This window comes from Actinia tenebrosa, unplaced genomic scaffold (assembly GCF_029948245.1).
Source record: "Actinia tenebrosa isolate PJP-AT-01 unplaced genomic scaffold, QUT_ActTen_1.0 PGA_scaffold3__52_contigs__length_22856419, whole genome shotgun sequence".
In the NCBI taxonomy this organism is placed as follows: domain Eukaryota; kingdom Metazoa; phylum Cnidaria; class Anthozoa; order Actiniaria; family Actiniidae; genus Actinia; species Actinia tenebrosa.
In genome coordinates this window covers 2494045-2517276 of record NW_028292580.1, presented here as the reverse complement: position 1 = coordinate 2517276, position 23232 = coordinate 2494045, and the positions used below count along the sequence as shown (strand labels likewise).

Genomic DNA, 23232 nt, shown 5'->3' with positions numbered 1-23232 from the left:
ATGTTATTGTCATAGACCTAGACTTTCACTTTTTAAAAAAAGCTAAAAAATATTCAAAAACATTTACAAACGCCAATTTACTGACAAGAAATTCATCATTTTGTACTTTGCATTGTCTTTTGCATTATTTTCTATTTTGTCTCAGTTGTTCTTGTCAAGTCTAACTGAATGTAAACTTCTTCTCGTTCTGTAAAAGACGTAATTAAGTAAACGTATTTTCTGCTCACCTTAACCAGTTTTCAAGTCTGTTTTTTAGTCTTGATTTGTCCTAAAATCTCCAGATTTTCGATTTCAGTGAAAGACATACGAAGTAAATTTCAGCAAACTCGATATTGTATTGCATTATCTGTAGTTATCTTTCGTTTTTTAAGTAAAAGAAATTCAAAGCCTAAAACTGTCGGCCTTGGAAAACTTTGTCGAAGAATCTTCCAAGAACAAAACTAGCCCCTGGGGGTGGTGGTGAGTTGTGTACAAAATTCCCAAAAAAACGAAAAACAAAAAACAATGTAGTGCATTTCGATTCGATCTCACTGCATGGTTTTTACTATCGGAGAAATTATATTCATCTCGAATAAAAAATTACTGAAGATTTTTTCCCCTATCTTATTTTTACCTTTTAGTTCCATTCAAATTGTTCTCCCTGTGACTTCGGGAGCTTCGTATCGGGAGCTCCGCTTTTAGGCGGTGCCTAAATATATATATTAGATGGAGCCATAAGCTGGAATCCTCCTTCAATGAAATTCACATAGTTGTATACAAGCAGTGTGACCAATGTCCTGTAAGACCTACCAATAGATACATTGTATATTCTGTGAATCTTTCCAATGACCTCTCCCTCCCCATCCAAACAACTTATCACAACAGCAAATTCTTTTTCTTCGTAAAGCAAACTCTCAAAACCATGACTGAAGTAAATGCACTTCGACAAGTAAATGCAGTTCTGCTGACATTATTTTCATCAACATCACAGGCCTCAGCAGTTTCATGGCAGTCTTTTTCATTTAAATGAAATATTTCATTCCTCCAACGGTAATACCGGAGATGGCTTGCTGTAAACCTTGATCTGCTGATCTTTTGTCTTTTTTTTCTTTTTTTCTTTTACTTATTTTATTTACTTATTTGTCACTCTATTTACAATTCAGATGGGAACTAATTATTATAAATTGCAGCTTTTATCCTATGACTATTAAGATAAATTTGAATTTTTTTCTTATAGTTTGTAGAATTTTACTTTTCTACAATTGTGCTTCAACCTGAGTTGCAAAAATACTTTAAATTATATAATACACAAAATACAGGAAAAAAAATAACATAAACTATAAAAAAGTGAAATTAGAAAAAACACAATACATCATGACTTAGTCCGATGAACTTAATAACGATGATTGAATTAATGCATTTCTTATTTTTTCCCATATTTTACAATGGAAATTAGTTTTATCCTTGCTTGTGGACACTTTTCTTTCAATTAATTCATAGTATTTTATCAAGTTTTTGAACTGTTCTAATGTTGGTGGTTTTTGTTAACGTTTTTCTCTTTTTATATCGTCGACTCCTAATATTACATCCTTTTTATTTGAATTCGGTAATGAAATACCATAGTTTTCGAGCCAAGTTCAAATACCAAAGTAGTAATTCTTTGCTTCAATGCATTCTATAAAAAATTATCTATTTTTTCTGGACTTACGTGACAGAGAGAACAAGAGGAGTGCTCACTTATTTGAAAACGATGGAGATCACGATTTAAATAAAGAATATTGTTGAGAATCTTATATTGGAACATTCTGAGATAAAAGTTAATTGTGGTTGCACATATCCTGCTATAAATTTTTTTCCAGTTGAGTTGCTCGTCTATGTTAGCCATTCTTTTTTCTATGTTTATTTGAGATGTAGGAGTTTTTAACTTTGTTTAGACAATGCAGTCATGTATTTGTTTTGTTGTAATTTTTTCAATTTCCACTAATCTTTGACCGAATAAAAACCGATTGCAATCCTTGTTATTTTGTTCTCTTTAAGTCCTATGAAACTTTATAATTGTCTTTCATTTATTTGGTATGGCATGTACTATTCCAGCCCATCTAAGGTAGTCCTTATCTTGTATGCCTTTATTTCATGCAAATGTCCATTCAAAGTTTCCGCCGCTGTTACACAAGTCTCCAATTTTATTTATATCATTTATTGAGAAGTTATTATAAAAGACTTACTTGTGGTCAATTAAGTTGGGTAAGTGACCACGGTATATGTTTAGGAAATCGCATGGTTTCGAGCGCACTTTGGAATAAATTTCCACGAGCGGGTTTTCAAAAGGTTCAAAATTGCACGAGCCCGAGAGGGCGAGTGCTATTTGAGCTTTTTATAAACCCGTGAGTGCAAATTTATTCCAAAGTGCACGAGAATTCCATGCGATTTCTTGTTAATAATATAGATGCAAAAATTTCGAACCATAATTAGATAGAAAAAAGACGTGTTGAAAAAATTGCACGAAGCGAAGAACTCGTTTGTTTTTGTCAAAAATCGGTTTACAAAACAATATTTTATTTACAAAACAGGAAAGAAATATGAATAACAAAGATTACTTTTGATCTTTAAAAAGTAAAAACAGGTTTTTTTAGAAATCATTTTTTTCATCTTCAAGACTTCAAATATTTGACATTTTTTGACAAAACAAGTAAGCATATTTCTGCAAATTCTGCAAAACTTACATAAATCATCAAATATCCTCTTTTTTCAATTCCTAAACACTCAAAGGAAAGTTGAATAAGCTGCTTTCTTTGTACAGAAGTATTATGTACCTCTTTACGGATAAAGTAGGCGAAAGTTCTTGAAGTTTAAACATCGAGTTTCAACGTCTCTCGCTTCAACTTTCGCGTCAAGTGACCTTGAACAGCTGTAAAATGGCCCAACTGATGTTTTCTTACCTTCTTAATTCTCAAATAATAAGCAGCAAGTCCTCCTTTTGCCATTCTCATCTCAACATTTTTTGCTGGTTTTCAACTGATGAAGCTTGACTTTTTTAGCATTTTTGAATTCATTTTTAAGATGAAAATCCGCCATCTTGAATTTTCTCAGAACTTCCAGAGAGGGAAGGCTGTTCTGTTGCTATGACAGCTGATGTGATCTGATTGGCTAGTTTGAATTTCTTTTGTCTTTTCAACCAATCACTGAAAAGTGTTTCACATTTTTGCACTGGTGTTTCAGGAAAACAACACTGCTCTCAACCAATCAGAAGTGAAAATGTTTTGCATCTATATTATTACTTATTATACACCCCTTCCGAGAAACTTTGTCACCCGTGAAGCGTAAAGCGTATGAACTAGTGGCGCGGAGGTTCATGGGAAATGCGTTCAAATAAACCATGCATGACGCAGAAGCTTTCTTGGCACTGGAAACTTGCTTGACGCGGGAGTTTGTTTGACGCGGGATTTTTAAAAGAGCCATTATGGCCGACGCAGTACGCATTAACGTAATGCTTAAAGTGTATAAGCACGAGAACAAAAATCAATGTTCCATGTTCTCTTTGAAAGAAATACCAATATTCAAAAATGTCCAAGAGTTTAAAAGCTATTTAGTGAAAAAACACGCTGAAGAAATAAGCCCAGCAAAGGACAGCAGTTTTGACCTTGGTTATTATGGCACGAGAGGAAGAAAACTGACCATTTGTACAGAGGAACACCTAAGTGAGGCCTATTTAACTGAAAGCCTAAACTATGTCACATTTTGGTTGAAGCCACATACGCATTTCGAAAAAACAAGTTTGCCAAAGAAACGAGAGACTGTGGACGAGGACGAAGTCATGTGTCTTGATTTCAAGGCGTCAAAAAACAAGAAGAAGAGTAAGTTACTGAGCACTAAAACGTGATACAATTCAAAATGGATAAATACCTTTATGCTAGCTGTCTGTCTGTATTTTTCCTTTTGTAAAGCTTAAAATTGGACTGTGCTAATTTTGTTAGTAAGGTTTTAAATTTTAGAATCGTTTGTGCATGGCGTACGTGAATATTCGAAGGGAACCCGATAAAAACGAATAATTCATAAAATGCCACTTCTTTTCTAACAAGTTCGTTATGATCTGACCTATGTTACGGGTTTTAATAAAATGTTCCATTGCTATGTTTACAGTATTCAGTATCAGTCGGTGTATTCTGAATTTAATGTTTGTCTTTAAATTTGTAGAAAATGATTCCGTCGAAGAAGACAAGGGCCTTTTCAATAACTATTTGTCGAGGCTACGTGAAACACATGGCTCAGTTCTTAGCGATTTTAAACTGAAATGTTGGGCTAGAATGTTGGTAAGTTAGACTGGATCGATAAATTGTAGAGCAGTTTTCATAATGTAAGATAAAAAGTTAGTTTTTCTTATCCACTACACAATAAAATGTGTGGTAGTTTGCAGCGATCTTTCAATCGCGCATGTAAACGACTCTGGTAATTTTGGAAATTTGGGGGTTTCTTCCTTATTAATACTGCAATAAAAGTCGCTGCAAAAAGCGGAGACTAATCCTCTACACGGGATCAACAATGGTTTGGGTTATTACTGCTTTTCGAACCTAAGCAAAACATTGACGATTGTGATAATGGTTTTTATAGGTAAATGGGAGTCACCGCGACGACACCGTACCTCCGAATGCTGCTTTTTTTGCACTAGAGTCTACAGGTGCAGTTCCTTCTACATCCAATAGGACTCCCATTGTGACCACGACTTCAACTAGTAGTTCTACCTCACTTCAGTCGGCCAGAACACAAGTGGATTCTGCCATTGAATCAAATGAAACAAAGGTGTGAAGTCCTCTTGAAATTGCGTTTGGAAAGAAAGTTATTTGACACATAACATGGTTAAAAAATTAAGCAGTGGAATTCTGTTTGCTCTGTAGAAGCTCGAGGGATGATTCTTCAACAGCTTGTGGAGTTGAAGAACCTTAAAGATGCCAATGTACTTACCAATGATGAGTTTGAGGAACAGAAGAAGAAGATGTTAGAAGATCTCAAGAAACTTTAATTATTATTTGACAATAATGTAAAATGTTTTATGGTTGTTTTGTTTGTTACTGAGTATCATTTACATGCTTATTTGTCATTTGCAAATAAGTACACGGATGGCTTTACAAGCAATCTGTAAATCTTAGATAGTTTCTAATGTCTGCATCAGAGATTTGCATGAAGGCTTCAAACACCATTTCCTCTGGATCATCACGACACACTTGCCACACAACATCATTTCCTCGAATCCAACTCTTTGCTTGAGAGAAAACGTTCTCACATGGATTGAAGTCAGGACTGTAAGATGGCAAGAATACCACAAGAGCGCCACTAGCAATTATAGCTTGAACTACACGACGACAGCGGAGCATTTTAGCATTATCTGTAAATATAATGCAATTGTCTTCATTAGATTAGTGCGTTGCAATAAAATACTAACAAAATCTGATGTGATGTGAATGCTAACCCATTACGATCTCAGAGCGAGGATTAATCCCATCAAACGGCTGTAGATTAGGAATAGGGTTTTCATTCACAAATTCAAGAAATTTCTCTTCATTGGTATTCCCGCGGCGGATACTCAAGTCTATTATTCTTTCCGTGCAGATGACAGGGATAGCAGTAATCCTGGGACCCCAATTGCCATACCATCTTTGTGTTTGAGCTCGATAGCCTCGAAAACTGTATCCAAAGCGTCTCGAAATTCGTTTATCCTGTAATGCAGAAACATTTGTTATAACCCCAGTACGGAGATCAGTTAAAAAGGTATAACAAAATGAGTTTCTGAAAAGAGAAGGCACACTCGTCAAGGAACACAAACATCGCAGGATTGAATTGTGATACCACAGACCAATAGTTTATTCGATCTTCTTTGCATCTTTGATAAGGAATTCTTTTGAGCTATAAACACCGAAAGTGAAATGTGTTGAATGAAAAATTGCAGCAATTTTCGAATACAACATTCATGATTACAGATTTCTCATCGGCTTACAAGAATGCATTTAACACTTAATATTACCATTTTGCGTGTGATGCCATTTCTTCTAAAATAGTCGTGTAAAGTAGAAACAGAAAGCCTGGCACCGCATACTCCTTCAACGTGTCTACAGAGCTCAGATAGAGTTTTTTCTGGGTGTCCTAACAATTCTTGCATCAAAACGGCTTGTTCTTGTTGCGATAGCGAACACGAACCAGCAGGTCTTCCTGGTTTGTCAGCACAAACATTTCGTCTCTCGTAATATCGTCGGGCGAAGCGTAACACGGACCTTAAAGACATGCCAAGACGAACAGCAATGTCACCTTTACTGTGGTTTAAGCCATATAGCAGTACGCTTCTCATCCGTAAATCGTCACTTAATGCTCGCGGCATGATTGCTTTGACCCATGTGTTGGTGTGCACGTGGTCAAATAAACTATCCCATGACTCCCCGCGCCACTAGTTTATACGCTTTTCGCTTCACGGGTGACAAAGTTTCTCGGAAGGGGTATATAAGTACTGAGATTTACATGTTCGCAAGCTATTTGATAAAAATCATATCACAAAAACGGGAAGCGATCCTATTTGCTATACGTTTTTCTTCACTAGTGAAGAACAACACTAGTGAGAAAAATGGTATCGAGTTTTCCCGCGATTTTTGCAGAAAGTGTCAGCTTGCGTTAGAATGTTTGTTGTCAAAAGTTCTCAAACATGGAAGGTTGTTGCTCAAGATTTGCTCAAATCGACTCAATCGCCGAGTTTATTGATAGCCAGGAAAACGAAAACACTAGAAAAAAGACACAGAACGATGTGACACTCCTAGTGCTATAGAACAGATTCCTGCGAAAGAACTCGTCCTCGGTGTCCGTAAGAAAGAAGAAATAACCAGCCAACGAAAACTACGAACCAAGCTCTCTACGGGCTTTTATAGCTAGTTTTGAGCGATATCTAAAGAAGAAAAATTATTGAGTGAACATCATCAAAGACGCTGACTTTGAACAGACACGAAAAGCTTTGCAATCAAAGCAACGAGAACTCAAACAGATAAAGGAAAAGGAAGTATTTTATTTTTCGTGTGTTAGTCATTAGGTTATTTTTTGATTGGCTTTCACTTTAATATTGAACAAGTACACAATTCCGATCTAAGTATACTTATATTTACAAGTCTATCACACTATTAGAAAGAGACATTTCTGTTTCAGTTCGAAGCAATTGTTCGAGGTTCAATAAATTTTTTTCTCAACTCCAAGTTCAAAAAATCTTTACTTGTAATATCTCAGTACTTCTAAAATAAATAAATAACATCATGGTTAGTTCGCTTGTACGGTTTTTATTCACGAGTTGTGAACGTTTGATTCTTCACAACTCGTGAATAAAAACCGTACAAGCGAACTAACCATGAAGTAATCTCTATATAAATAATCGAGTTACCTATGAACTAAAATATATTTGTTGTTCCAAATGGGCTGGTTGAGCACTGTTTGTATTGTATCTATAGAGTTGGTGCTCACGAATTCTGCCCATGTTAAAAGATTTTGTAGAAAAAAATCGGGAATGTTTTTTTTAATTCTTTGTGGGTTCTCACTGGGCACCGTTCTGTATTTGTTGCGTACATCCTGGGATTAACATATCTTTCAGGCACTGAATCCTTCGCTTCGGTTCGAGTCTTGCTTCCTTTTTCAGTTCACCAAATGACATACTCTCTTGCATCTTCTTTTTGTATTTTTAGGTCACCTTGTTCAAGTTTGCGGTGTTCGTCTCTCGCTCGCCATCCGAAATGTAAAGTGTTATTGAACCACACGGTCCTCAGAAGAGAAAGAGGAGAATGGCAACCAAGCTGACATTCGCTCCAAAGCTTCTCAATCTCCTTTGCAGATAATCCAAGAGCTTTATTTGGGCGGCTACCTCTTCCGGATCGACGCAGTTCTTTCCGTTTGGATTCCAAACTCTCTCTCGACTTCTGGAATTCCTTGTCTGTGAGGATACTGTATAATTTGCCATTTTACAGTACATTTTACTGTTAAAGTATATGGCTCATAGTCAATGCTATCTGATTTTCTGACTTTTATGAAAAAATGCGACAGAAGTTGATCCAGCTCTTCTACTGGCACTTCAAGAATGTCTCGAGAGTCTTTGGCAACGTCGAGACGCCATGTCTGGAAAATCTTGAGGTCAGACGCCGTCTTTTTCACTGTGTTTTTGTTTTTGTTTTCTTGTATAAATTTATCTATCTCGCCAGCATCCAATTTTGTTGGATGCTGTTGTGGTTGTGGTTCTGTGTTCTCGTTAATTTTTATATCAAGTGTGAAATTTGGAAGGTCTTCGTCCGAAAAATCTATGTCGCATACCAGGTTTTTAAAAACGTCGTCGTCCATTTTTTCCCCAGCAAAACAAACTAGCTCGCTCGCGTATGTGTACGCGGTAGCACTAAACTGGTTAAAACCAGTTTGAAAACCGTGTAATACGGAATTCCAAACCGTGTAATACGGTCTCATATTTGCACTCGTTTTGGCCTTTATTTGCACTGAAAAGCGCGCGTTCGTATAATAAAAACAAATATGGGGAGACGGGATCTCCTTGTTTTGTACCCCGTTCTACTGGAAAGAAATTGGTTGCTGTACCGTTATTTATAATGCAACTCATAATGCCTCGAAGAAGTAGTTTTATCCACTTTATAAAAATATCTCCAAAATTAAAATGTTTTAGTACTGCAAAGATGGAATTCTGCTCTATGGAGTCAAAAGCCTTTTCGAAATCCGCTGCAAAGAGAGGCAGAGATTTATCATACAGTTCTATTTGATCCATAATACTTTGTATTACCAATAATGGCTCTTCAATCGTTCTCCCTCTAACAAACTTATATGCGGAAGAATCTTACTTATTCGATTACTCATAACCCTACTGTATATTTTGATATCAACATTTAGTGATATTAAGAACTTGTGTTAATATAGGTTAATGTTAAACTGCGAGGGAACTACGTCATCGTCATTTGATCAGATATCAGTACACGTTTGTAATCGTTATAGTAGGTTCCCTTAAAATCGTCTCTTCGCGTACTCTGAGAATGGTAAAATCGAAACGAAGAACAACTCCCACAGCAAACGCCACATGTCTACCTACGATGGATCTTCCTGATGACCCTTCTACCAGCTCTGACCAAGAGCAAACGAGTATCTCAACAACAATATTTGAGGCCGTTCGTGCCATCGGATCACAACTACATCAGCTCCAGTTGGATCAGGAGGATTTAAAAAATCGCGTCGATGGTCCACTCGACCAGCAGGAACAGCCGCCACAGTTGTTGCTTCGGCCGCCCCCACTCCTCATGCGGTTGGTCCACCTGACACAACTTTTGGTGAGTACGTCGACTTTGTCATGCTATTGGCGACTAGCTCACCACACAACACCGTTCCCTCGTTCAGCGCGGGGTGGAGTAAGCCCAAACCCCGTGTTATCGATTGCTTCGATACATGGTTGAGCGCTTGGAATCTTTATGAAATGGATATTGTTTCCTCCAACCCCACAAGATACCGGGGAATGGCACTGTATCGCGCTCAAATCCAAGATGCCAGTTGCAAATTCCGCTGGAACTGTGTGTATCTCTGTAAGATATGGTCAGCGGTAACATAGTTCGCCATGCGCAAGAACGTAACAAGAACGTAACAAGAACGTAGCAAGGACGTTAGAGGATCTAAAGTCATTATTGTAGGCCAAACTTGAGGTAAATTCCGGTTTTCTTACGTTCAGATTTGTAAGTCTTATGTTAAGAATATAACTTTCTCGTTGTAGAACCGTACAATAGCGTATAAACCATACAAAGGTCATAAACTGTACAAAGTCTTCGATGACGAGATGTAATGAGAGTCGTTACGAATTAAATGAAAACTGAGTTACGCGTGTCTAAGTCTGGTCCCTACATCAAGTTCTCAAGTCGTCCAAAGTTAAGGTAAAGGGCAAATGGAAAACTAGTGATAAAGAGCTGAAAATTGTTACGTTACGACGAATGGAAATTACTGAGTTGACATGTCAACTGAAACAAACGAAGATGAGTCTGAAAACCCGATAAGCGAAGTATGTGGAAATGTTAACGCTAGCATATCAAAAATTAATGTCAATGTTTATGGTTCGCCGACTACTACTGGAATTTCAGGAAGTTATGAATTCCCTGCTATGGCAATTTCAACATGTAATGTTCCTGTTAATGGTTTGTCAAGAGCCGAAGGTCGACCGCTTAATGTTTATGTTAGTTCAGAGACCACAGGAACTCCGTCTAGCGAATTTCACCCGCCGACCACAGGAATACCGCCAACCGATGTTCATTGGTGTACCACAGGAATCCCATCACACAGTTTCTACGAATCAACAGGAAATTCATGGAACAATCTTCATGGGCCGTTGAACACAGGGATTCCAATTAATGTTCATGATATTTATGGATTATCAAAGACACTTATGCTACCACCAAGACTGAGGACTACGAACATACCGTATGACGACGTGGAAGGAGTACTTTCAGAGAAACTGACAAGCTTCAAAAGATCCTATAGTAGCTACAAAGGACACTTGACAAGAATTTATAACGAAATCGACCGAGCAATTAAACTATCAGACAAACACTTAGTTGAAGAAAAGAGGAACACAATGGAATCTACCTTCAAAGAACTGACAAGGATTTATGACAAAATGATGCAGCTAATGGATTTGCACGAAAGAGAGACCTTCACCAAAGAACACACCAACGAGATTCAACGGAGAGGTGCGTGTTTACTGAATTGTGGACAATGGCTGACGACTGTTAATGACCAAGCTTCGAAAGCTACCGTGCCAGCCGCGACAAGAGATTTAACAACGACGACGGTAGTGCCATCACCTCACATGTTTAAACACTTCGCTTCCGTCAATTTAACCGAAGAAGGCGACAGATGGAGCCGCAAGTCTTGCAGTAGAATGTCGTCAAAGTCCAGTCGATCTTCAACACGCAGTCGCGCATCTACAAAGGCTAAGTTGGAGAAGGCACGTCTACGATTGCAGCGGCTGGATGAGAGGAAGGAGCTAGAGAAGAAACTAGAAGAACACCGACTTCGAACAGAAATCGAAGAGGCTGAGATAGACATGCGGGTGGTGGACGAAATAGATAGTGATGGATCGCAAAACGAATTTCTCGACCTACCAATACAAAGTGACGGTGAGAAAATAGTCAAAATACTCGATTATCTCGAAGAATGTTCTCAGTCATCTAAAGTTCAACATACGGATGTGAGCCCTGACGTAAAACACGTAGATGTAAGGCTCGAAGTTGAGCATATGGACGTAAAGCCCGAAGTTAAGCACGTGAATGTAAACCCCGAAGTTAAGTACGTGGATGTGAAACCCGTAGTTAAGCACGTAGACGTAAAGACCGGAGTTAAGTTCGGGGATGTAAGCCCCGAAGTTAAGCACGAGGATGTAAACCCCGAAGTTAAGCACGTGGATGTGAACCCCGAAGGTAAGCACGTGGATGTAAAGCCTAAAGTTCAACACGCGAATGTAAAGTCTGAAGCTAAGTACGTTGACGTAAACCCTGAAATTAAGCGCGTAGATGTGAAACCTGAGGTAAAGCACGTGGAAGTGAAGCCTGAAGCTAAACACGTTGATGTAAACCCCAAAGTTAAGTTAGAAGATGTAGAGCGAGAAGTTAATGAGTCGCACGTGTATAGCGAAGACGGCGATCAATCCTTTAGATCAGATGAGAGTCACAAAGGCCAAGTGTTCAGCAATGAAACTGATTATGATTTTCTTCAAGATCGAACAGACGGCGACATTCGGTCGGCACACACCACGAACACTTCTACAGTTTTTAACGTTTTACGAAAACAACAAGAGACAATGGATGAAGTTGTCAGGACATTGAGCATGCCCAAGAGAGGATACATGTCATTCGATGGAGATCCACTGATGTTCCCATTGTTCATCAAAAACTTTGAGATAAACATCGAAGGAAGAGAGACACATGACAGTGATCGACTAAGCTACTTAATTCAATTCTGCAAGGGCAAAGCTAGAGAATCGATTGAACATTGTGTGATGATGCCACCAAGTGAAGGTTACTGTAAAGCAAAGGATATCTTAAAGAAGAACTTTGGTCGAACTCATGTTGTATCGAAAGCATTTCTAGACAAAGTCGTTAAAGGATCATGCATCAAAATAACGGAAAGTGAAAGGTTATCACAGCTCTCTCGCGATATGGAGACCTGTCTACTGGGATCGAGTGAGCTCGGACTTGAATCAAGCTTGAATTCTTTGGACACTCTAGGAAAGGTCGTAAATCGTCTACCAATTACGTTGAAGGCAAAGTGGGCTGAAAGGGCCAGTCAAATTTATGATCAAGGACTAACTCCCACGTTTTTACATCTAGCGAAGTTCATCGAGCAACGAGCTACCGTAGCAAACACTTACTTTGGTCAATTGATTCAAGATAACAGAGCTGACAGAGACGTGAAGATAAAAACTAGAGCCTATGGTGGTTCAGCTGCTAAGGTGACTACGCTCGCTACGACGTCAAACAAGAATCACTCCGAAGAAAAGGCCTCACAAATCAAAACCTGGCGACCCCACTGTCCTCTATGCGACAAGGAACATTATCTCGATCAGTGTGAAAGTTTTCGTGAAAAGACGGGAAAGCAACGTATGGACGTGACGTCGGAACGGGAACTCTGTCGGAAGTGTCTTAAAGGGGGTCACGTGGCGAAGAACTGCAGAAAAACGAGAGCATGCAACGAAGGAGGATGTAAAGGTAACCATCACCCTTTACTTCACACAGCTCTGGTGAATGAACAACGACCACGTAGTCAACCAAGCCTTTCTAGTGATAAAATAGTACCACGTGTAGAAACAAAGAGTGAGACGGACAACAGTTCTGCAACAACCAAGTCACCAAGCACGGTTCACTCTAGGACTGCGAATGTAGCCCACAATAACGCATTAAGGACTGACTCACGTCTGGTGAGTTTGAAGGTTATCCCTGTTAAAGTAAAGGCTCCTGACGGCGATCGAGAGGTAGAAACGTATGCTTTCTTGGACGACGGATCCGATACGTCAATGTGCCTACAAAGTCTTGCTGATGATCTTGGAATAAAAGGAGAGCCGGTGCGGTTCATTCTGTCTACTATGACGGGTGATCAAGAAAACAACGGAAGACAGCTAAGTTTAGACGTCACTGGAGTGTCAACTGAAAAGGGTGTACGAATAACGAACGTCTGGACGACCAACCGGCTGCCTATCACTGAAGAGAACGTTGTTGTCAAACAGGATGTCAGTGAGATGAATCACATGAAGGACATTGACTTGCCAGAGTTAATAGACAAGAAGATAACATTGCTAATCGGTAGTGACGTGCCCGAAGCGTTATGTCCTTTGGAAGTTAGAAGTGGAAAGAAGGGAGAGCCCTTTGCACTGCGAACGTTATTAGGATGGACAGTGACTGGACCATTGAGAAAGGGAAGCAGGCAAAGAGCAAGTATGAACTACATCCATGTTGATCAATCGATAGGATGTAATGAATCGGAACCAGTCTTAACGAACATACACGACGACTTTGTGCGCATGTATAATTCCGAGTTCTCTGAATGCACTGCGGAAGTTCGAGAGTGCCTCTCGGTAGAAGACCAACGTGCCAAGAAGATAATGGACAAAACGGTAGAATTCGTTAATGGACACTACCAAATAGGATTGCCGTGGAAGTACGAGCGACCACAGTTATCAGACAACAAGTCAATGGCAGAAACACGACTCATGTTACTAAAGAAACGTCTTTTAAAAGACCACAAGCTGTTAACGAAATATACGGAAACCATGGAACAGTATATATCGCGAGGTCACGCAGAGAAAGTGCAAGCAAGCGATCACAAGGAACAAAGTAACCGAACAAGTCCCCGGTGGTACCTACCTCACCATCCCGTGATGCACCAACAAAAGCCCGAAAAGGTCAGAGTTGTCTATGATTGTGCGGCATCTTACAACGGAACATCGTTAAACGAGCAGCTGCTGCAAGGTCCGGATAATACGAACTCGTTGGTTGGAGTGTTACTACGTTTCCGAAAGGAACGTGTGGCATTCTTATCAGACGTCGAGCAGATGTTTCATCAAGTTTATGTACAACCAAGTGACCGGAACGCGTTGCGTTTCTTATGGTGGCCAAATGGAGATCTTCAAGGCGAGCCTGAGGAGTATAACATGAACGTTCACTTGTTTGGGGCGACGTCGTCACCAAGCGTCTGCTCTTACGCACTCCACAAGGCAGCGGAAGATAGTAGAGAAGAATACAGTGTACAGACGATCGAAACAATCAACAACAGCTTTTACGTGGATGACTGCCTCAAATCGGTTGCAAATGTAAATGAAGCAATTTCACTTGTCAAAGAACTTACCTCTTTACTAGCAAAACGAGGTTTTAGGCTCACCAAGTGGGTTTCCAATGAAAGAGAAGTTCTATCAGCAGTACCGTCTATGGAAAGAGCAAGGTCAGTCAGTCTCGATATGGAAAAGTTGCCTGTCGAAAGAGCTTTAGGCGTTCAATGGGACGTTGAAAGAGACATGCTAGGATTCCGTCAAGGAAAGGAAACGAGCAGCACAAGAAGAGGTATCTTGTCATTCGTCGCATCTATTTACGACCCGCTAGGTTTAGCGGCACCATTTGTTCTCCCCGCGAAGATGATGTTACAACAGCTGTGTCGCCTCAATCACGACTGGGATGCAAGCCTATCAGAAGGATGTCTTAAGAAGTGGGCAGAAATCAAGAAAACGGTCGAGAAACTGATGGAAGTACAAATTCCACGCTGTTACAAGTCACCAACCTTGAAAGAGATACGAAGTGCCGAACTACATCACTTTGCCGACGCTTCTGCAGAAGGTTATGGCACAGCGTCGTATATCCGCTTGGTCGACATCGAAGACAATATTCATTGTACCCTGATCATGGGAAAATCAAGAGTGGCTCCCTTAAAAACAATAACTATACCAAGACTAGAATTGTCAGCGGCGACCCTGGCAGTAAAGGTAAACAAGCAGATACGCCAAGAGCTACAAATGCCAATACACCGTGTTGTATTTTGGACAGACTCTGTTATCGTTATCGGATATATTCGAAATGTATCCAAGCGTTTTCATACATTTGTAGCTAACAGGCTACAAATAATCCACGATGCATCTTCTCCAGAACAATGGCGTCATGTACCGACGGAAAGTAACCCTGCTGATCTCTCTTCAAGAGGCATTAAAGTCAACGACGAAAAGGAGATGTGCAAATGGTTCAATGGTCCAGAGTTTTTACAAAGGGAAGAAGATTACTGGCCGTCATCACCAGACAACGAGCAAGAGATAGGAGACGAGGATGCTGAAGTAAAGGGAAGCAAAGCACAAATGTACGCTCAAGTCAAAGCGAATGTTGATGTCAAGAATGTTACCACTTCCTTAGATGAGCTTCTGCATCGTTGGTCAAGTTGGTACCGACTATGTAAAATGGTTGCATGGCTCCTACGCTACAAGCGATATCTGATGTGGCACTTCAACAAGACAAAACATCCTGCAGTATCTTCAGAACCATTAAAGGTGAATGAAATGTCGGAAGCAGAAGTTGAGGTGATCAAGCTAGTGCAGAAAGAGGCCTTTCCATCAGCACCAACCAAGATGCGTACTAAACATGGAGCAAAGATCGTACATGATCGTCTTCAAAACCTGAGCCCGATTACAGAGAATGGAGTCTTACGAGTAGGTGGTCGTTTGACAAACGCTCCACTAGACGAAACCCACAAGCACCAAGCTATATTACCCTCCAGTCATCATGTGACGAGTATGATTATCAGACATTACCACAAGCATAATGGCCATACTGGTCGTAACCAAACGTTGGCGGCGATACGGAAGAAGTTTTGGATAATAAAGGGACCATCTACTGTCCGGCGAGTTTTGAACTCATGTGTACCGTGCCGTCGTCAAAGTCAGCAAACTCCAACACAGATAATGGCACCGTTGCCGAAAGCTCGAGTGACCCCTGGTAGACCGCCATTTACATCAACCGGTGTAGATTACTTCGGTCCATTACACGTCAAATACAGACGCGGGACTGCTAAGCGGTATGGATGTATCTTTACCTGTTTGAGTGTACGCGCTGTGCACATAGAAGTTTCCTCCGATCTGACGTCGGACTCATTCATCCAAGCAGTATGCAGATTTGTTAGCAGACGAGGCGCACCTATTGAACTGTACAGTGACAACGGGAGCAACTTCCGAGGAGCCGAGTCGGAGATCAAAGAAGCCCTGAAACAATGGAACCAAGAGAAGATACGCGAAAGATTGAGAGAGAAAGAAATCCAATGGTATTTCAACGCACCATCCGCTAGTCATACTGGAGGCGTTTGGGAACGGATGATCCGTTCAACCAGAAGAATTCTTAGAGCCACAGTCGGAAATCAACTACTTGATGACGAAACGCTGTCGACGACACTGTGTGAAGTCGAGAAGATCATAAACGATCGCCCGCTAACAGCCGTCTCAAATGACCCTAAGGACATGGAGGTATTGACGCCAAACAGCCTTTTGCTTCTCAGACCGAACTCATGTGCTACGCCATGCCCGAACGACGATAACATCGCGGCAAGGGAAAGATGGAAGCTGGCCCAAAGTTTAGCAGATTCGTTTTGGAAGCGCTGGGTAGCCGAATACCTTCCAACGCTGCAGGAAAGGCAGAAATGGCTCAAGAAACAGAAGAACGTGTTGAAAGGTGATCTGGTAATGATCAAAGACGACAGCCTTCAACGAGGACAATGGCCCCTAGGACGCATTATGGAGACATATCCTGATAACCTAGGAGTAGTACGAAGAGTTTTGGTGCGTACCGCCAAAGGAAGCTACGAAAGAGATATCAGGAAGCTGAGCCTATTGGAACAACAGGAGGATTCTGATGATACCCCATGAAATAACAAGCGTGAATACACGTACTAGGAAAAAAGAAAAAATTAAGATAGTTAAGTTACTGTTATATAAGTATCATAAGTACCGTTTTTTTTTTGGTAAGGTAAAAAGGGTCAATGCCCTTTTGGGGGGCGGTGTAAGATATGGTCAGCGGTAACATAGTTCGCCATGCGCAAGAACGTAACAAGAACGTAACAAGAACGTAGCAAGGACGTTAGAGGATCTAAAGTCATTATTGTAGGCCAAACTTGAGGTAAATTCCGGTTTTCTTACGTTCAGATTTGTAAGTCTTATGTTAAGAATATAACTTTCTCGTTGTAGAACCGTACAATAGCGTATAAACCATACAAAGGTCATAAACTGTACAAAGTCTTCGATGACGAGATGTAATGAGAGTCGTTACGAATTAAATGAAAACTGAGTTACGCGTGTCTAAGTCTGGTCCCTACAATCTCTACGTCTGCACACATCGTATGAATTTGGCGTCTCATCGAGGTCTTACTACCACGTTGGATACCCTCGATACTACTCTTTATTTTATACATACTGAGATTTTCTTATCAAATTTCCCTGTGTGAAAAACAAGTTCATGACTTTTTTAGCCAATCAGAAAAGCGAAACGATTTGTCACACGTGAAAAAAGCGTTTCGTACAATCGCAAAACACTGTCGAAGCGAATCGTGTTTTCGCGGTCATCGCGGGTAGCTTTGTGGAGCAGCTTTCAAATACTTTCAGTGTATTGTAGTTGTTCGTAGTTCAAATTAAACTTATCTAATCAAGAGCTAGGAGATATTTGTGAGGATGGCTGAACAATCAAGAAGATTTTTGTGTCTCTTGACAAACCTATACAAGTTTATCGAAGACCAAAAAAAAAAAAAAAACAAAACCAGAAACACTCTGTCAAAACACGAAGAGATGTAAGTTTGCCCACTGAGTTTCTCAACTCCAAAAATGAAACGAGAAGAGTCGAGAAAATCCCGCCAGAAGAGCTTAATGGATATATCAGTGAATTGCAGTACTATCTCAAACGAACAACAGAAAAACATGTCTTTGATTCTGAGTGGAAATACTACAAGTACGTCTATAGAAAAAAGGCCAGTTTACAAAGTACAGTGGGCACCGAGTGCCGTGAATCTTCATTCATGAAAAGTTCTAGTTTCCCTGCAGCATGTCCATTCAGTGGAGCAGTTTTTCAATGAGGACAGTTTGACATGACAATAAAAACTTTAAAAAAGTCGCCGACTTTCACCGATAACTCATTCAAATCAACAGAGTCAACACATTGCTTCATGACGCATCAAGCGTGTGTTTGAATCGTCGAGACGAAGACAGCCCTCCGCTTTGACAAACTAAGTTTATAAGACTTCCTTGACCACTGATTTTGGTTGCTTATTTCGTTATTTTCTAAAGAACAGTTTCATATTTGGTTTAGAATTTAAACGTTTTGCTATTTACTTTGTACCAGATATGTTTTTTGATTTAAATAGTGATATTTTTATATGTAGCAAGCTTTTAACTTTTTGATGGAGAATTTTAAAATACAGCAGTTTTGTATTTTTTTTTGGAGAATCCATTAGAGGTGAATAAATAAAAACAACAATACATTGGTTTTGTATCTGAAATCTCACTCGTTCGCTTCGCTCACTCGTTCGATTTCAGATACTTCACCAACTCGTGCGAAAATCCCGTACCCGCGCGCTTTCCATGAAGTAATCTCTATTTACGCCACTATTCTCGACGCTTCTGCTCTAAGAATTGGCGCAAAACAATGTTCCCGTTGTAAATCATACGATCACTTGGTGAAAGAATGTCCATTTCTTGCGTTTGACCCGATGGAGGAGAGTAAAAACACGCAAGCTAAATCACCCAGTCTCCCGTCTGGGAACGGCGCAAAAACCACCTGGAAATTCGACAAGTGGTTTGATCGCTCGGGAAAGGAACGATGTAACCTGTATCAAAGACAAGTTTGCAACGCCGGGGACGGATGCAAGCGGGCCTATGTTTGCAAGTCTTGTCGGGGGGACCACCCTCAGAAACGTTGTCCATTCAATTCCTGAACTCTTATCTCCCTTTGATGTGAATACGTGGCGTGTTTTATTACACAATCATCCGGACCGGAACTTTGTTGAGGAACTGTTAACGGACATTGAACGCGAAGTAGATATTGGTTTCAATTGCGTGATCGGATACCGATTGTTTGTGACAACCATATCTCTGCAAAAACAAACATTGAATCAGTTGCTAAGGAACTGGAACGTGAGCTGGAATTCAACAGGAAAATTGGACCGTTTGTAAAACCTTTTAAGAACTTTGTCGGATCGCCGATGGGTGCAATTCCCAAAAAGCACTCGGAGCGCCACCGAAGTGGCGAATCATTCACGACTTATCATGGCCCGCCGGTCATGCAATCAACGATGGAATTCCAGCAGATTCCTTTTCTTGTGTCTATATTCGACTTTGTATTCGGCTATCGCCGAATTAAAGCTTCTGGGTCAAAATGCGCTCATGTGTAAATTGGATTTATCAGACGCCTTTCGCCATATCCTCGTCCGTGCACAGGAGTGGGAACTTTTGGGTTCCACTTGGCCCGTTGTAATCGACGGTCAACTGTTACTGGGTATTTTTTCGATGGCTTCTTATCGTTCGGCCTACGAAGCTCGCCTGCATTGTTTTTAAAATTCATTGGGCGCCTTGAAGTTCGTCGTGTCGGAACGACATGTCACAACAGTATGGAATTATTTAGATGACTTTTGGTCTCGTGGACCTTGTTCGCCGTACACACTTTGTGCTTTTAATCTCGACACCATGCTGGCAACTTGCAACGACCTTGGCTTCATTGTAAATCCAAGTAAAACTGTTCAATCGTCCACAACACTGTCTTTACTAGGAATTGAACTTGACATCAATCTACAAGAAGCACGGATCGATCAATCACGACTAAATGATACTATGACATTATTATCTCAATGGAAAACCCGCACTTCGTGCACGAAACGCAACCTCCAATCGTTGATCGGAAAATTGTACTTTATTTGTAAAGTCTGCCGACCCGGCAGGACATTTCTTCGCCGCATGATTAATTTGTTAAGCAAAGCCACGCACGCTACTCATCACATCCGTCTTACATCTCCATTTCGTAAAGATATTCATTGGTGGCTAACATTCTTGCCGTCCTGGAACGGCTGTAGTTTTTTCTATGATGATGAGTGGCTACAATCTCCACCTTTGCAACTGTTTTGCGAGGCGTCTCTGGCTTGATTTGGATTTGCGGGTGATTGGGTGTCGGGTCTGTTTAGTTCACACCGCATTCCCTCATCCCGTTCGATTGCTTTCAAGGAACTGTACGCCATTGCTGCCGCATGTGTCCCGCACTTAGCTTGCAAGAACATTCTGTTTCACTGTGACAATATGGCTATTGTACGAATTCTTTCAAGCGGGTCTAGCAAATGTAATCACATTATGTCTCTCGTGCGCTACTTATTCTACATCTGTGTGTTGCATAACATTTTTTTACGGGCAACCCACATTTCTGGCGTCAACAACAATATAACTGATAGTCTTTCTCGTCTAAAGATCGACAAGTTCAGGTCTCTCGCTCCACAAGCCAGCCGATATCCCACGTTCGTACCACGACTCGACTTAACCAACTTCAGCTAAAGGCTGGTCGCTACTCCATTTCTGGACTTGCTGTTCAAACTCAACGTACTTACACCACAGCACAACATCAATTCCTAAATTTTTGCGCCGATCACGGTTTATCTCCAGTTCCCGCGACGGAAGAGACATTGATATTATTTGTAACACATTTATCCGAACGCATTAAGCCACAATCAATAACAGTCTATTTAGCCGGTGTCCGTTCGCTACACATTGCTTCTGGTAACGCTAACCCTCTCGAACCTGGCCTGAAACTCAAGCAAACTCTGCGCGTGTGCACCACGTCGCAAACTACCAATCACATTTGATCTACTGGTTTGTATGTCATTATTCCTCAATACAAATTTGGTAGATGAGTGTGTCTACTGGTCTGCTATAACAGCGGCTCACTTTCTCATGTTACGGGCTGGAGAATTTACGGTACAATCTCATGAACGCTTCGATCCTACTATTCATCTGACCGTTTGGGACGCACAATTACATACAACATTACAAGGACAAGAATATTTAAAACTACATATCAAAAAATCAAAAACTGACCAATGTCGACAAGGTGTGCAACTATCGCGCGTGTGCTCTGTGTGCACTAAAAACGAACCTAGAGTTACATCGCCAGCGCGGGGGGACACCTTTTTCGCCTTTATTTATGTTATCTGATGCTCTCCCCTTATCAAGAAAGAAATTAATGGACTTTGTATATCCTTTATTACGCCTTGTTGGAATCGATCCTACTCAATACAGCGGGCACAGCTTCAGAATCGGAGGTGCAACATCCGCGTCGCTTGCTGGCCTCACAGACTACGAAGTTCAACTGCTTGGACGATGGAAATCAGACTGTTACAAAACAATACATACGTTCACCTCTCGATTTATTTCTCGACATACCCAAAAAGATCGCACAAACTGCACCAATCGTTTACCAATACGCTCATCCTTATACCAAAATTCTAGTTAAGAGGAACAATTTCTGATGACTTTTCTGATGACTGATTTTCAATTTTAAAATTTTCCACTTTGGGCATTATGGGCAGTTTTATTTGCTGTATCAAAGTGGTAAATATAAATAGACTGCCCGTTATCGGCCCACACGATGTTGTCTTTGTCGTCAATAATTATATACCAATAGATAAGCAGTATTAATAAGACTTATTGGGCGCCAGTTTTCAAGATATCTGTTATCTTTACCTTGTTTTTTTAAAAGTGTGTTAATAGACCTATCCCGAATTCGCTTGACTGACCACAAAACAATGGTTTGAACATAACTTGAGATGTGACAGATGTGATCATGATACACTTACTGCGGTTTTGCACGAAATACATACCACCCTGGAGAGTTTCGATAGCTGTGAAACGGAAGAGTTCACCTATATTTTCAAACAAGCTTCAAAAAACTTTCGGGCATGGAAGGCGTATCCTCTTCGTTCTGTGAATCAAGATCAATCAAGACTTGACATTTTGAAAAACCTGAATCCACAGTCTTCCCTTCTCATTCTTGATTGGGCAATGAAATTTCGGGCACGAAAATTTAGAGATAATATAGAGAGCACATAACCGTGGCCATCAGGAGAGACAAAGACCGCGAAATGCAGATGCTAACATTTGTGCATCCTTTTGAAAGCTGCACCCAAGAAAGCAGCAGTGTTTTGGCAATAGGTGATGATGCATTTCAGCAGCTCAAAACAATAGCGCCTGAAATTATAACCATTTACCTAAGAGCAGAGAATGCAGGATGTTTTCATGCCGCCTCAACCTTGCTGTCGTTGAAACAAATTGCTTCAAAGTATCAGATCACTTTGTCCCAGCTAGACTTTTCCGAACCGCAAGGAGGAAAAGGATCTTGTGATAGAAAGACGGCAACAATTAAGAACAAGATGAGAGTATACCTAAATTTAGGTCACGACGTTGAATCTCCAAAGCAAATGATGGAAGCCATAGATTCATCAGGAGGTATTCCTGGCGTGAGGGTGACTGTATGTGGCAATCAGCCTGCTTCAAAATTCCCAGATATCAAATGGAAAGGTATTAGTTTCCTGAGCAACTTTCGAGTGGAAAGATCTCAACGTACCCCCCAAGCATGCCTTGACAGAATTAAGTACCAACACCGATATGCCCAGTTCTAAAGCTTCGTTTGTTGCAGTTACCGCCAGACGCCGTTTGCAATCCACTTCAAGTGCATTAGATACCCAGGCAGTTCAACCTTCCTCAAATGTTGAAAAAAGTGATGATGACGACACAGGCTGTAGCAGCAGCCTTGAAGAACAAGCTTCAGAACTATTCATCTGCCCAGAAGAGGGATGTGTTAAGTATTTCCAAAAGTTTTCATATCTTCTAAATCATCTTGACTGTGGTGCGCATTCATATGCTCCTGAACACGAAACATTTTTTGATAAATCAATAATACTCTACGCAACCAAGCTAGAGCAGGGTGCTACCAGTGCCATACCTGAAATTGCATCCGATATTCCATCTCTAAAGCTGGAACAAGAGCTACCTATACTTGATATGGGATGGGCGTTGAAATCTACTGGACAGCAGAGAAAGCGGTTTTCTGAAGCTCAGAAAAAATATCTAATGGGCTTATTCAAGATTGGCGAACAAACTGGACATAAGGTAGATCCTGTTACAGCGTCCAAATCAATGAGAAAAGCAAAAAACGCAGATGGTGTCCGCAT

At 40.5% G+C, this 23232-nt stretch overlaps 3 protein-coding genes across 3 annotated transcripts; all 3 read left to right on the top strand.

The window, feature by feature from the left end:
• Nucleotides 1-3439: 3439 nt before the first annotated feature.
• On the top strand, nt 3440-4782 carry LOC148907710 (uncharacterized). Its single transcript, XM_089035720.1, has 3 exons — nt 3440-3833; nt 4174-4289; nt 4588-4782. The coding sequence occupies exons 1-3, from the start codon at nt 3440-3442 to the stop codon at nt 4780-4782; spliced, it is 705 nt and encodes a 234-aa protein (XP_088891846.1).
• A 9112-nt stretch (nt 4783-13894) lies between these two features.
• Nucleotides 13895-17328, top strand: LOC148907709 (uncharacterized). Its single transcript, XM_089035719.1, has 2 exons — nt 13895-17156; nt 17225-17328. The coding sequence occupies exon 1, from the start codon at nt 13895-13897 to the stop codon at nt 16904-16906; it is 3012 nt and encodes a 1003-aa protein (XP_088891845.1). The 3' UTR covers nt 16907-17156; nt 17225-17328.
• Nucleotides 17329-19708: 2380 nt separating this feature from the next.
• LOC148907708 (uncharacterized) lies at nt 19709-20560 on the top strand. The gene is made up of 2 exons (XM_089035718.1): nt 19709-20155; nt 20240-20560. Exons 1-2 carry the CDS (start codon nt 19709-19711, stop codon nt 20558-20560), a joined length of 768 nt encoding a protein of 255 aa, XP_088891844.1.
• Nucleotides 20561-23232: the final 2672 nt, after the last annotated feature.

Coding starts and splice junctions, on each gene's coding strand:
- LOC148907710 (XM_089035720.1), top strand. CDS start 3,440: ATGGCCGACGCAGTACGCATTAACGTAATGCTTAAAGTGTATAAGCAC. Junction 3,834..4,173: donor GTCAAAAAACAAGAAGAAGA/GTAAGTTACTGA, acceptor TTAAATTTGTAG/AAAATGATTCCGTCGAAGAA. Junction 4,290..4,587: donor AATGTTGGGCTAGAATGTTG/GTAAGTTAGACT, acceptor TGGTTTTTATAG/GTAAATGGGAGTCACCGCGA.
- LOC148907709 (XM_089035719.1), top strand. CDS start 13,895: ATGCACCAACAAAAGCCCGAAAAGGTCAGAGTTGTCTATGATTGTGCG.
- LOC148907708 (XM_089035718.1), top strand. CDS start 19,709: ATGCTGGCAACTTGCAACGACCTTGGCTTCATTGTAAATCCAAGTAAA. Junction 20,156..20,239: donor TGTTTTGCGAGGCGTCTCTG/GCTTGATTTGGA, acceptor ATTGCTTTCAAG/GAACTGTACGCCATTGCTGC.